This window comes from Crinia signifera, chromosome 2, assembly GCF_055691185.1.
Source record: "Crinia signifera chromosome 2, ASM5569118v1, whole genome shotgun sequence".
NCBI classification, from domain to species: domain Eukaryota; kingdom Metazoa; phylum Chordata; class Amphibia; order Anura; family Myobatrachidae; genus Crinia; species Crinia signifera.
This window is the reverse complement of record NC_139218.1, coordinates 387,681,014-387,696,458: the sequence shown is the minus strand read 5'-3', so window position 1 is coordinate 387,696,458 and position 15,445 is coordinate 387,681,014. Positions and strand designations below refer to the sequence as shown.

The window sequence follows — 15,445 nt, the reverse complement described above, 5'->3', positions numbered from 1 at the left end:
TTGGTTGCCAATGGCAAGATCACATGTGAAGTCTAACTCACATCTTAGTAAATTTCCCCCCACACTGTATAATAGTAGAATGGGGAATGAAAGGAATTATGCAAGCAGGGAAAAAAAATCATTCGATAGTCGGCGACCATCAATATAGGGCGGTAAGTTTTCTGGGTTTTTATCCCATTTTTAAATACACTTAGCCCCTCCCAACGGAGCTCCGCTGCAGCGATTACACCAGCTCTAGAAGCCTAGGAACTTGGTTCCCTCCCAGCATGCCCCGCGTCCACCAGCTTCTCTGCGCATGCGAGGAAGTCCAGGCAGCGGGTGGGGATTGCGAAGGGCAGCTCATATCGGGAGAGCTGCCCTTTGCGTTGCTCATCGCATAAATTAGTACATATGTGATGACCATCGGCGCGCTGGGTGGCGGTTATGCTGGTCTGTAAAGTAAAGCACATCACCGGTAACAAGGCTACAGACAGGGAAACATAACAACACTCACTTATCGAGGTCGCTGGACTTGGTTTCATAACTTCTCATGACACGTAGCGCTTGTACATCCTGGCTAAGGAAACATGGCGGCAGGAGGCCGTGAATGCCCAGTTGTAGCCTCTCCTCTATGGTAAATGCCATTCCCTGAAAAGACACAAAAACAGCGTTTGTTAAATGCAGACTAGCAACCGCAACATATCTGATGAGCGGTCTATACTGTGCAGACCAACCTATGCTATGGGGGGTAATTCAGTCCTGATCGCGCGCTGACAATTCACAAGGCGCAGGGTTATCGATACACTGTGCTGCAATGAAGTCCTGCTACTTTTTCTATACGCACGCCATTCACAAGATGATTGGCAGGAAGTAGGCGTGTGGGGGTAGAAACCAGCTGTTCAGTGGGTGTGTTAAGAAAACGCGGGCGTGGCTAGGAAACCACTGGGAGGGCCTTAGCGGTTTTGGGGCGGGTGTGTGTGACATCAGCTCCAGCCCGGATATGCCTTTGCCCCCTATACGTGCGCACACACTAGACGGAGAGGGCCGGGGCGGAAACTGGGCTCACCCATGGGAACCCCCAGCATTTTATGGGCGTCCCCATGAAAACGCTTTCCGTTCCCATGGGAATGCAGGTGGGCTGATACCTGCCAGGTGTGGGCGGCTGGTGGCACAGGACGCCAGCGCCCACCCCCTCTGCGGCGGACACCGACGTAAATAAAAGTCAGTTCAGACTGACTTATTTACGAAGGCAGGAGAAAATATTGGAAGCTCGGCGACCATTGAATGTTCTCTCCTGCTAGTGTAGGCATGCAGGGGGTGGGGGGGATGGGTTTGCTAAAGGGGATTCGGCTTGGCGTTGACGGGGACCAGATGGGGTACCGGCATACACACTTGCCGACTTCAGCAGCGATGAATGATGACGGGGTAGAAGAGAGTTTGGCGGCCATGATGCTTTTTTTTAGCATGTCTCCTGTTAACAATATCCTCTGCCATCTGTACATGCTGGAGCGCGTTGTTATTCATATAAACTAAGCAATATTATAATTGATGTCACTCAAAAGGAGCAAAATGAGTGATATTGATTAAAATATCACCGTGTGTGTGTGCGCATGTGCGTGTGTGTGTCTTTACGGTTTAACAGTACTACTCTCTTAAATCTGCAGATCGCCTTTCAGCCCTGTTACTTTTAGATTTTTAAGTCTTCAACAGTTATTCTCTACTAGGTGATTCATCGCGCCCTACGGGCGCTCTTCACACCGTCGTAAGGGGCTGCGCCCCCTTAATTTGTGAACATTTGTATATGAGAAATATGGTTAGAATTGTATGTAAGATGCCTGTATTGCAACTTGAGTTATAGGTGAAATGTGTTAAATAGAGAGCATATGATGTGGAAGGGGGTGTGTATTGTTTTGTTTAATTAAAAAGCGGTTACAGAGTAAGATGTACATTGATAGTGTGGAAGGTACAGTGACATTTGTGGGTGTGGGGGGCTGTGTGCGTGTTGTTTAGGTGTATGTGTGTGTGTAATATTATAGTAGGGTGTATTTGAGTCAGCGGTTCCCCACTGGCGGAGGTCACGACACAGGAAAACAGGAGGCTGGGTAGTGATAGGGGTGTGTGGGCATAAGGGGGACTAAAGAGGAGGATGGGGGACACTGTGCAGCTTCTGCCAGTGGGTGAGGGTCCAGCGTGGCAGCACAGGAGTACAGGACGGTGGCCCTGAGTCAGTGTCTCCTCCTACTGGGTCGGAGTTAGGGTGCATGAGAGCAGGAGGCTGGGCTATGAGGCATGATAGGGGTATGTGGGCAACACAGCGTCAGCGACTCCCCAGTGGTGGAAGTTACGGTTCAGGAAAGCAGGAAGCTGGTAGTGATAGGGGTGTGTGGGCATACGGGGGACTAAAGAGGAGGGTGGGGGACACTGTGCAGCTTCTGCCAGTGGGTGAGGGTCCAGCGTGGCAGCACAGGAGTACAGGACGGTGGCCCTGAGTCAGTGTCTCCTCCTACTGGGTGGGAGTTAGGGTGCATGAGAGCAGTAGGCTGGGTGGTAAAGCATGATAGGGGAATGTGGGCAACACAGGGTGAGCGGGTCCCCACTGCCCACTGGCGGAAGTTACGGGGCAGGAGAACAGGAGGCAGGGCAGTGATAGAGGTGTGTGGGCATGAGGGGTAGTAAAGGTTTTGGCTGTTGCAGAGTAGGGATGGGCATTGGTGCAGACGCCATCGATGGCTGGCATTGATGGCGATTTTGCACCATGCCATCGATAGTAGTAACATATTACTTGGATAACCATCGATTATTGTAGCTATCGATGGTCATCCAATATATCTGACTGAATAGGCCGTGGGTCAATCAGAACTCGGTGGCGGGACTTCCGGGTGTGGGGGGCGGAGCTATGCTCCGTGTCCCGGCACCTTAAAAAAATTTGAAACTTGATTGGTTCTCCTTTGCCATTGATGTAGGGAAACCATCTGGTCCTCCCACATTGATGGCAAAAGTGTTCAACATCGGTCATAAACCATCGATGATTTGAAATAATTGATGGTCGATGGGCATCCCTAGAACTGGAGGAGGGTGGGGGACAGTATGCAGCTCCCGGCAGTGGGTGAGCATCTCCTCGCACTGGGAGGGAGTAAGGGGGTGTATGAGAGCAGGAGGCTGTATAATAGTGGTATGTGGGCAAGACATTGATAAAAGTTGTGGCGCTGGTGCGGAGGACCGGGGGGACATTTCTGGCAGTGGGGGGCCTTGAATCGCTAAAAGAGGGGGTCCGCAAAATGCGGGAGGGGGGTTGTGGGGGTCAGTGAATTGCGTGAGGGGGGGTTGTGGGGGTCCGTGAATTGCGGGAGGGGCACGCGGGGTGCCCGGGGTGACGTGAATAGAGGGAGAGGGGGCACGGGGGTCCGCGAATCGCGGGCGCGGGGGGTCATGAATCGCGGGAGGGGGAAGTCGTGGGGGGCTGCGAATCGCGGAAGGGCGGGTGCGGGGGGTGCCGTAAATCGTGGGAGGGGTGTGTGAATCGCAGGGGGTGTGTCACGGGGGGTTGCCAGAGGTGCTGTGGGGTTCCGTGAAGTGCGGGAGGGGGTCCGCAAATCGCAGGAGGGGTTGCGAGGGGTGCCGTGAATCGCGGGAGGGGGTCCGCAAATTGCGGGGGGGGCGCGGTGAAGCACGGGAGGGGGCAAGGTGGTGCCGTGAATCGCTGGAGGGGGCTTGGGTCCGCAAATCACGGCAGGGGGGGCGCCGTGAATCGCTGGAGGGGGGGTCACGGGGGCCCCGCGAATCGCGGGAGGGTGGGGGTCGCTGGAGTCCTGCGAATCACGGGAGGAGGGGTCGCGGGGGTCCCGCAAATGGGGGGATGGGGGGGTCGCGGGGTTCCCGCGAATGGGAGGAGGGGGGTCGTGGGGGGTGCCGCGAATCGCGGGAGGGGGGTCGTGGGTGTCTGGGGGGGGGGGGTTTGCTGGCAGAGAGGGGGGGGGTGCGGGAGTAATGGTGGATGATGGCTGTGGAGTAATGGTGGATGGTGGGTGTGTACTGTAGCCCTGGCTGGGCGGGGGGAGGTGAAGTCAAGGGGGTGGGATGTGTAGAACGTTATACACATAGAACACTTTTCTCTGGAGGGGGCGGATTTGTGTATCCTGCTGGGCGGGAACATTACCTACACAGGGGATGAGTGACAGATCTGGCTAAATATATAACACTAAAGAAAAATGTGGTCAAACCCCCGTTTTTGGGCTTTGGGGTAATGCCAGCTTTAACTAACTCTGACCTATAGAAGCCTGTGGACTTCTTTCTGCTTTCTTCCTGAAAGGGAACCAACTGGTTCCCCTGCGTCTGCCATCTCTATTAGGCCACCAAAAGCCGCCCCCGTTCGGCAAGAGCTGTCCTTTACAATACTTATCGCATATGTTAGTACATCACACACCCTCCTCTCAAACACCTGGTCACACCTGCATTTTCCCTGACACTCACAGAAAACGTCCGGTTACCACCTCTAAACGCCGGATACCTGTCAATCACCTTGCGTACGACCAGCGAAAAAATAGCAGGAATCGCATCCGTGTGATCAGGCCTGAATCAGGCCTATGGTATATAAATATTACTGCTTCAGCGAAGGGGACACTGATATCAGCATCGGGGTGTAAGGAGCTGAGGGCTAGGTGCCGTTGTGGGGAGTACGGAGTAGAATATAGTCTACAGCAGTCATGTCCAAACTATGGCCCTCCAGCTGTTGTGAAACTACACATCCCAGCATGCCTTGCCATAGTTTTAGCATTACCTAATAGCAAAACTATGGCAAGGCATGATGGGACTTGTAGTTTCACAACAGCTGGAGGGCCGTAGTTTGGACGTGCCTGGTCTACGGGAAGAAAGCGAAGAAAAAAGCACATAAGGGAAGAGGGTCCTGCTCGTCAGAGCTCCCATTCTAAAGTAGAACGGTAGACAGACAGGCACGACATAGATTGGGTAGACGGTGAGCTGGATACACCCTGGACTATGGCCCTAATTCAGATTGGCTCGCAAAAGCAAAATCTCTCTCTAAACAGCAAAACCACGTGCACTGCAGGTGGGGCAGATGTAACCTGTGCCGAGACAGTTAGATTTGGGTGGGGTTTGTGCAAACTGAAATCTAAATTGCAGTGTAAAAATAAAGCAGCCAGTACACAGAAACTGAATAACGCACCCAAATGTAACTCTCTCTGCACACGTTACATCTGCCCCACCTGCAGTGAATCACGATGACGATCACGATGTCTCCATCGCTAGTGAGAGCTATGCAGCACGGCCGCCGCTAGCACCTGCGAGTGTGTGTGTGTGTACGTGCCAATGCTGGTGGTTGATCAGGGCCACAGCTGATGTCACAGGCCTTCCTTTGAAAACGCCTGGCCACGCCTGCGTTTTCTTTGACACTCCTACAACACAGCGGGTTCCTGTCAATCAACTTGTATACGGCCAACGATAAAAAAAAAGAAAAAAGACACTGGATTTTATCGCAGGACGGCGTTTTGTGAGCCATTCGCATGTGCAGTCTGTCTATAATCATCCAGCCTGCGAATTTGCAGCTGTGCGAGCAGGTCTGAATAACCCCCTATAGTTTAAGTTTTACAATGAAACTACAATAAAACAACAACAATAACAACCCAATATCTAATAAATAAATAAAAAGGTGGAAAAAGTATTACAATTATAACTCAGTCTTTTATAAGTCCTGCTAGGGCGATGGTGTATACACTCAGACCATTGGGCCGAGTCACCGGACTAAGCAGAGAGTTTGATTTGATGAGCAGTTTGGTCACAAAGGTCCTCAGCCGGATCGTTCTATGCCGATGGCTTTACATTTCCTCTTGGTCAGCCGGAACGTTTTATAAAGAAAATAAATTAATAATAACTCTCATTCCACCCTGTTTAGGAACTGAATTGAAAAATGGTGTAAATCAATCATCAGATCCTTTGGAGTTTTTCTCATTATAAAGGTAGAAAGAACCCCAGGTACAAGACACAGTCGGGGAAAAGGACTGAAATTGCTTTACTGACATCTACAGAAAGGAAAAAAACAGTGCAGTCTGCTTTGGAACAAAGATGTATCTAACGTACACCCCCCCCCCCCCCTACCATAAATATTCTCTCAACCTAAGACTATTAAAAGGAGACTATCCTAGTAACCGCAATATCTTTTCTTGCAGACAAAAAACAGAAGCTTAGTTAAATATTGCATTAAAAAAAGAGAACTCTGTGAGCGGCGCTGGCATGTTTAACGGATATTTTGTGGATCTCTTCCAGCAACGTTGGCACGCAAAGGGTTAATAGAAACCTGTTTGCTTTTGACAAATTTCCCAAAGGGTTTAAGAGCTTGTTCCTGCTTTTACCTTCGCAATGGGCAGTGTGCCACGCGCAAGGAGACACTCTGCCGGAAGCCTGGCACGCTACGAGAGGGCATGCGGTGTCCATGTCAACCTATGTCGACAAAGACACCCCCAAAAAAGTAAAATAAGTCAACTTTTTTATGTCGACTTTTTACTTGTGTCAACCTTTTGACTGTCGATTAATAGTGGCCGACCTTTTGACTGTCGACCTAGACACTATTGACCTAACACCCCGTAGCATTTCGAATGCTGATAGGGCTATGGCAGCACACAGAAAACAGAATGTTTCATATTTTAATCAGCAGAAGCTGCTTGTGTGTCCTTTTGCTTTGCAGAGATTACTTTACATGTATTCCGTGTGCGCTCGCCACACTTCGGGCTCGGTGGCTCGCTGCGCTCACCACACTATATAAAATCAACTCCACGCCGACGTGGACAGTGGGGGTATGAAAAGGTCGGAGGACGCGTACGGCCGCCCCTCGCGGGCTCGCTGTGCTCGCCACGCTTCGGGTTGGCGTTCATCATGGCGTGGCATTAACAATGGGGGGGGGGGGGGGGGGGCATTTGACATAATAATTAACCATTAGGGTGGGTATACAATTAAAAATCGGGTCTGGGGGGCATTTAACATTGGGTCCATTGGCAAAATCGAGTCGGTCGCGTCGCATTATAATGGCATACAATGCGACCGATTTTGATTTTTTAATTGTACGGGTTAAAAATCTGGTCGGTCGGGTCCCATCGCATACCTTAAGCTATGGTATGCGATGGGACCCTACGGGCGCCATGCTAGGAAACACATACCTTATAAACCATATCTCTAAGAAGGGGCAAAAATTGCGATATTGCTTAAAATATCACTTAGGCCCCTTTCACACGCTCCTGCTCCTGCCGCTCGGCCAAACCCCGCACGGCCAAAAGCCGGGCCGTACACAGAAGTTACTAATGGACATGATTGTTTCATTTCACAAGGGACGGCCACGGCCCGGCCGCCCGGTTGCAGCCGAATGTCACCACTGGAAGGGACGGCTGCCGGGCTGTGGGCATGGGATGCGGTCTTTTGGTCTACAGCAGGATGGTCGACAGTCATTAGGTCGACATGGGTCTAGGTTGACACGGTTCTAGGTCGGAAGGTCATTAGTTCGACAGTCAAAAGGTCGACACAAGGTTTTTCACTGCTTTTTGAGCCGACATGTGCCGACAAGCGGTATTTCATGCCCTACCATCCACTAGGGCATGGTGGGAGAATAAAATAGTGTGCCAAGCGTAGCAAGCGGATGCGGTGCACTTTAAACTGTGTCCATGTCGACTGTGTTGACATTCAGGTAAAAAAAAACAGTGGGAAAAAAAACCCGTATCTATGTCCGCTACTAGGACCAGCGGCTGGAACGCACTGAACAATGCTCTCGGTGTGTCATGTTCTGTAGGTGGCCTCTGTGTTCCAATCATTCTGCATCCCAGTATCCTATGTCTAACACTTGTACATCTGAATTTGATTTGAGATCTCTGATGGATAAATTCTCCCCAGAGAGCCCCTCACGGCAATCCTGTATACTGTATATCGTGTTGTAACGCTCCAGATACATCAGGGACAGAGCATTCATTCAGCTACAGAAAGATAAACGTACTCCGTTACAAGTCATTACCAGCAATGATAGTCATACTGTTCCCTGGATCTAATCTGCACTGGAGCACAGACTGAATGAGATCCGGCAGCAAGGCGAGATCGGGGACGTCGGAGCTTCATACAGATCTTATCTCACGATCCCTACGCCGAAGAAAATGACTGAATAAAAATGGCATTTATATTCATAATTGAAATTCTGGGAACATATGTTATTTCACTTCAGTCTACGAGAGGCGAAGAGGTAACCCCGTGCCTTAAGGTCAAGATAAAGTTTCTAAACCCGGCTGAGTCAGAGCCTTATCCTCATCGGCGGGTCACAGCTTGGCCTTCGAAAAACACTGAGAACAAGAAGTGTTTCTAGCAAGATTCCCTGATGACCGTGTCAACGTTCTACAAAGTAACAGGATGGAAGGAAGCTGAGAGTCGGTGGGGGGAGATTTCTTAACCATGCGCAACAAACTATCCATAGACCAAGTAGAATGCGCTGCAAGCGAGGTGGTCCGATCCGGAAAGGCCTGGCTATGAAAGAACTAACTGCCACGCTTCTATTGGACAGCCTTACATAAATGTCTGTAATTTACAGGAAGTGGATACAAAAGGCAGAATAGGTGGTGGTTCGGTGGCGGTACGGAGGTGGACTTGTCCGTTACCTAGCAATCCAACAACTCAAAAGTTAGAGAATGAAAGTTACTGTACATATACAACACACCAGTTATAGGTCAAATGTCTAAACAATATGAAAATGAGAGAAAATGGTAAAATAACCAGAGCAGGGGCGGATTGGCCCACCGGGAAACCGGGCCGTTTCCAGGTGGGCCGGTCCAAACCTGGCTGCCTCCCCCCCTCGGCTGGGCCGCCGATTTTCCCCCTCTCTTGGCCACGAGCCGCGCTACTACAGAATTAGCGGCCACGGCATCCATCCTGCCCATAGTCAGCCGTCTGCGGCCGGCTGTGACGTATTTAAAGCTGGCTGCGGGAGTGCTGTACGTTGTGCTCCTGCTCGATATACCACCAGCCCCCGGGCTCCTGCTAGATGCACCACCAGCCCCCCCCCCCACCCTCAGTCCCTTATCTGCTCTTACCTCCAAACTCTGTCTTCACACCTCCCTCTGTTCATATCCACCAAATGTGAAACACCCTGCTCTTCCAGGGCGTACCCACAGAAACGGTGAGTGCTCCTAGGAAAATGCTGGGCCCCCCATGCAAACTTCGGCCGGCAGCTGCCTGCCTGTGGAAGGGTGGCTGACGTCTGTTCTCAGACCCGGACGCCGCAAATATAAGCCCCCATGCGCTCCCCTGCGAATGCAAAATATCCATTCGCAAAGCGGCGGGGGTGTTCACACAAAGCGCACTACTCAACGAAGCAACGACAGACCAAGAACTAATCACCAGCAGCTGCACATATGGACTGTGCTACACGTCACCTTGAGTAGTGCAAAACAGAGGGTGGACAAGGACCCCATATCAGTCTGTTTTTTCCGGGACAACTGTGGGTTTGTAGACTGTGACGGTTAGGAATGAATACAACACGTTTTAAAACGTGACAGTTAGTGATGACTCCACCTGTGCACCAGCTAGGTGGTCTGGGAAACATGACAGTTAGTGATGACTCCAACTGTGCACCAGCTAGGTGGTCTGGGAAACATGACAGTTAGTAATGACTCCACCTGTGCACCAGCTAGGTGGTCTGGGAAACGTGACAGTTAGTAATGACTCCACCTGTGCACCAGCTAGGGGGTCTGGGAAATGAGTCATTTCGTAATGACTGCACCTGTGCACCAGCTAGGTGGTCTGGGTAACGTGACAGTTAGTAATGACTGCACCTGTGCACCAGCTAGGGGGTCTGGGCAATGGGAGAGTTAGTAATGACTGCACATGTGCTCCAGCTAGGGGGTCTGGGGAATGTGACAGTAAGTAATGACTACACCTGTGCACCAGCTAGGTGGTCTGGGAAATGGGAGAGTTAGTAATGACTGCACATGAGCACCAGCTAGGTGATCTGGGAAACGTGAACCGCTAGGTTCCCTCAAGAAACTGGGGAACCCCCCCCTTCTTCACGGTCTGTCAAACAGATGTACAAATCTGGGTTTGTTGGTTGCCAGGAGACCCGCCGAACGCCTGTTGCCCCCTGTAAATTTATTTGAGAAAAATCCTGTGCTACAAACATTGTGCCACCATTTTAGGGAAGGGCATTATCTGTTTCAGCAGGACAATATCCCTCAGCACAAAAGTAAGGTCCACCATTGTGTGAAAGTACTGGCCCGCACATAGCCCTGGCCTCAACCACAAACTGGGGCGATAAGGCCCAGCTCGCAAAGTAAGGGCCCGGCCTCACTACTCGTGTCTGACATCAGCAATGCCGGGGTCCCCCAAACTTTAGGGGACCAGAGGCAATGGGCTCTTGCGCATATAATAGGAAAAGCAGGGTATCGGAGTCACACCGTAGATTTGAGCTAAAACATAAGGGAAAGGAGGAGAGTGGGGCGCTGCGTATTCTCTGCACTCCAACGTTAAGAAGAGTAAATGAAATATATACAAAACTAAGCACATGATGCATCACGCGGGCTTACCAACATCATATGAAGCAGTTCTATTGAGCTCGATCACCCAAATCCACTTTTCACAGGGATTCATATGAAATAAGCACAATAGGAAACCCTTATAGAACACAGGATATCCCGCGTTTCCTCCACTGTTCTGGAGTCGCTGCTGCCTTCCTGAGGAAATACAACACAAGGTGCCTGAACCCTGCATCCCGGCCTGGCTCTGCGGCAAGTTACCAGGAGAGTTTAACCGGGGTTACGCCAGAGGTCGCTCTGTAGGACTTAAGCATGGCACAAGGAGCGGTGATGCGCCGTAACCAATACGCGATGAGCAAACCCGTGTTAGTAACCAATAGGGTTACTGAGACTTGTGGTGCGAATCCGCCAGTGGAACGATTATGGAATGACTGCAGAGTACGCAAGCACTGAAACAAATCACCGACTTTTTTCTTTGCAAGCTGGCCGCAGTTTGATTGACAGGAAACTGCAGCTTGTGGGCAATTGAATTCGCTACCACGGCGGATGTTTGCCCATGCACAATTGTGCTAACCCCCGGAGCGATCCGCTCGGCGCGGGGGAGGGGCATGGCTGCGTTCGGGAAGGCGGTGTTTACCTGATCGCTATGCAGCATATATTTGGTAAACGCTGCCTCGCCATACGCACGCCCCTCCACCAAGCGAATCCCCGCACTGGCATGCGAATGGGTGCGTTTGCATACACATTCGCTCGCATGCGGCCGCAAGGTCTGAATCAGGCCCATGCTGCACACCCTGGAAATATCATTCGATGGTGAGTGACTTCGGAATGGATTTGCAGTTGTACGATGATCGGCGATATTTTCACAAGCCAATCGTAGACTTGCAGAGGGCGAGTTCTCCCTCGCTCTGGGCGGCGGCTGTCTGATCGCAGGGCTATGCAATACCGCACAGCAGCGATCAAGTCTGGATAACTGCAACCAATTTATTGGATTGGTTGCTATGAGCTACAGCAGTACCCTTGTTACTCCTCCAGTCTCCAAACCTATAAGCGTTCCCTGAAGACTCATCTCTTCAGGCAAGCTTATCAAATACCAGAACCAGTCATAGAACCTTGCGTTCTGGTGGAAACGATGCAATAAAGAATACAGTATCTATCCTTATGTATCAATGCCTATTTCCCTATAGATTGTAAGCTTGCGAGCAGGGCCCTCCTACATTTTGACTGTCTGTAAATACACTGTTTTGTTGTATCACTGTCTGCTATTGTAAAGCGCAACGGAATATGCTGCGCTATATAAGAAACTGTTAATAAATAAATAAATAATAAAACATGAAGTGTCACATACGTACTCTCTCCTTCCTCCGGAAGGGCCGCATCATGTCCGTGATCTCGTAAAATATTTAAAACAATGCATTTAATTATGTCATAAGGATAACGCTTTATGTTCTACGTTCTTTATGTCACACGGAGCTTCATCTGTGGCCCTAGGACTTCATCTGTGGCCCTAGGACTTTATCTGTGGCTCGGTCAGGCGGTGTTTACCAGGATGCAAATACACGCAGACTAGCAAACAGGTCTGAATGAGACCCATAATGTGTTGGACCTGCAGCATAGCCGACGCCCAATATATCTGCCAATATATACTGTAAGTTCATCTGTCTGTGCATCCGCCGACCGCCCATACACATGAAGGATCTGGCCGCGCATGTGCCGCTGCTGTCCAGTCCCCGGACTGCGTCACATAGAAATAATGTAACACTTCCAGGATTCATGGCAACACCACGGAAGTTTACTGACCCCCCCCCAAAAAAAAGAACACCAAATGCCCTCGGTACCATGCAGTATGGATGGTGTAGTGCAGGCATGTCCAAACTATGGCCCCCCAGCTGTTGTGAAACTACAAGTCCCATCATGCCTTTCCACAGTTTTTCTATTAGGAAATGCTAAAACTATGGCAAGGCATGCTGGGATGTGTAGTTTCACAACAGCTGGAGGGCCACAGTTTGGACATGCCTGCCTTAGGGCGTAGTATGCATGATACATTCATCATTCACCTTGTTAAGTGCAATAGAATCAGGTGGCAAATCAACTACTCTGCTACACTACGTCAGATACAATGGGCCAGATTCCCACCTGAACACTGGGCTGCGATTCTTTAGACCCCAGCGATCAGCAAAACGCCGCTCCGCCATGGTCTCCTCCCGCCCCTGTGGGTGGCTGTGTATCCGTTCGCAGCTGTGCACACAGAGAGAAACCAATCACAATCACTCAGCATTAAATGGATTACTCCCCCTTTTCACAGCGCTGGCTGTGGGGAGGAGGCAGCTGATGACATCATCAGTCCTCCCTCTGAGCGGCTGGGAAACGCCTGCGCCTGTCACTCAACTTGCGAACGGCTGCGATCGCACGGGCGACTCTCGCATGCGCACTGCAGACCGTGTGCATGCGCGCTTGCTCGATACTCGTGTGATCGGGTCTGAATATTTTAGACAGTTCTGAAGATTTCTCTAAACCTGAAAGGTGTTAAATACAGATCTCATGAAGTCATAGATATCGGCAGAATCTCAGTTTCTTTGCGGAGCGAGGACAGAAGTCTTGGCTCGCTGCTCTCCGTCAGGAAGCTGGCTGCGCTCCAGAACAATCCGTCTTGTCAGAAAAATACCCACAATAAACATCACGTCAGTAACAGAAATCAAAATTGGCGTTCCTGGCAGGAATATCCTTGGAGACCGATGCGCTGACTGAACGGAATTTATACCGAGAGTTTAGCAGCTCTATGAAAACACAGCTATCCCAAAAAGCCCTGTGTCCTATCCTGCCCCTCAGTCCACTCAGTAGGACCCCCTGCCAGGCAATAAAACACAATCACCTAGATCATTACTAACGCTGCTAAAGGAATGTCTCTGCCCGCTGCATTGTGTCCGTATCGGCGCCGCATGACCCAGTCTCCCAGGTGTCCCGCTTTTCTCTAAATATTCCTAACTTGGGGGTCTATGTAATAAGATGCCTTGGAAAGAGATAGAGTGGACTGAGATAAAATATCAGCCACTCAGCTCCTAACTATCATTTTTTTAAACAGCCTCTAACATCACAAGGTTTGGTACATCTCCTCCATAATAATTGCTGAATCAGATGGGACCAAGGGAAGGCGTATCAAAAATATGGGAACATCTTAAGGCCCCCATACACTATGCAATTTGGGCCCCATTCCAGCGGATCGGGCCGAGAAATCGGGTGAAATTGGTCCAAATCGCAAGTGTCTGACATCTGATCAGATCCAATGCGCGGTCCCGTGTGCATCGGAGTTGGAGGTCGGACGGGCTGCACATAAGATAAATCTTATACGCAGCCATTAGCGGCACATCACGGGTGCAAAGCCTCAGTGTATCGCATCCAGTACAGTGCGGTGGGTGGTGGGCAGAATTGAAAAATTTGACTCAAAAGACTGGGTGGCTGCTGATTGGCTGAGAGAGCTCTCTCAGCCAATCAGCGGCTGTTCAGTTTTTTGGATAGGATTTTTCAATTCTGCCCCCCCCCCCCTCTGGGGTAATCGGGGCAGACTTATCCTTAGGACAATTCGGCCTAATGTATGGGGGCTTTAGGATCACTTCACATCCACTGGCAGGACACCATCTGTGCGAATCAACCAATGGCGTTTAGTTTGCCAATAGGTTAAATAACCCAAAACATGCCTAATATTCCTATGAGGAAGGTCTGTGATCGCACCATCTTTGGCCACCAGAGGACACTATTGTACCTAAACCTGGTTATTGCCCTTTTAATGTCTACACTATGGACAAGCCAACATTTGGTAACATCACCATTTTTTTTGTCAACCTAATACTCAGATCAACATTAGAAGAACGTGAATCAATTAATATTTAGATTTAACAAGCATACATACAATATACATACATATTTGTGCTTAATATTAAATTACGGCACTAGAAACTAAGATTTATTTATTTGTGATCATTACAAATATATTTTAAACATTCAATCAAAGGATCAATTAAAAGTTTAAATTGACTAAACATAATGGTATTAAGGGCTCTTTTTACTAAGCCCCGTGAAGAGACACAGTAGTGAGAGATAAAGTGGAGATGCCTGCCCTCCCGGAATGGCCGGGAGGGTCCTGGAAATCGGGCCCCCCTCCTGGTACCCCGGAAAGGGGGCCAAGCCTCCTGGAAAGGGGCGCAAGCCTCCCGGAATGTGGCCAGTCTCCAACGCACGTCCCCAACTCGGGAGTGAATCGCGTCTTTGTAGCCCCACCCCATCAGCGGCCCCACCCCACCTGCCTCACTGAACTGGCTGCGTTCTTCCGGAGGGGGTCAGCCAGAATGTAGGCAACCCTGAGATAAAGGCTCTTCTTCAGATCTGATCACAGTACAAATGTGTTCTCAAAATGGGCAAAACCATGTGCACTGCAGGTGGGGCAGATGTAACATGTATAGAGAGAGTTAGATTTGTGTGAGTTATTTTGTTTCTGTGCAGGGTAAATACTGGCTGCACTATTTTTACACTGCAATTTAGATTTCAGTTTCAACACCCCCCACCCAAATTTTACTCTCTCTGCACATGTTACATCTGCCCCACCTGCAGTGCACATGGTTTTGCCCATTTTGAGAACAAATGTATACTGCGATCAGATCTGAATAAGGGCCAAAGTATCAACCAATCAACTTTTTCAAACACAGCCCGTAACTTGGCAGCTAGGAGCGGATTGGCTGGTACGTTATCCGCTTCATCTCTCCCCAAGGCTTAGTACATAGGCCCCCAAATGTTTAAACTAATGATTGTTGCAGCACTAATCACAATCTGAATTAAAGAAACGCCCCACTGAGTTACGCCTCATGAAAATTTGGTAAGGAAATCCCTAAACCACGGATGTGGAATATAAACCGGAAGTCTGTAAATCAAGAAACCTATATTGTTGTGAGTACGGTACGCAGCCG

The 15,445-nt window shown here is 49.9% G+C and overlaps 2 protein-coding genes across 13 annotated transcripts in view; both read right to left on the bottom strand.

The window, feature by feature from the left end:
• PICALM (phosphatidylinositol binding clathrin assembly protein) overlaps nt 1-15,445 on the bottom strand; it is a 380,825-nt gene that overhangs the window by 291,244 nt on the left and 74,136 nt on the right. The window lies entirely within an intron of this gene.
• Nucleotides 1-15,445, bottom strand: part of ME3 (malic enzyme 3) — a 165,360-nt gene that overhangs the window by 107,519 nt on the left and 42,396 nt on the right. For all 3 annotated transcript variants that reach the window (XM_083170267.1, XM_083170266.1, XM_083170268.1), the window contains exon 3: nt 494-627. In XM_083170267.1, the coding sequence (XP_083026393.1) occupies nt 494-627 (134 nt within the window). The remainder of the gene's footprint in view (nt 1-493; nt 628-15,445) is intronic.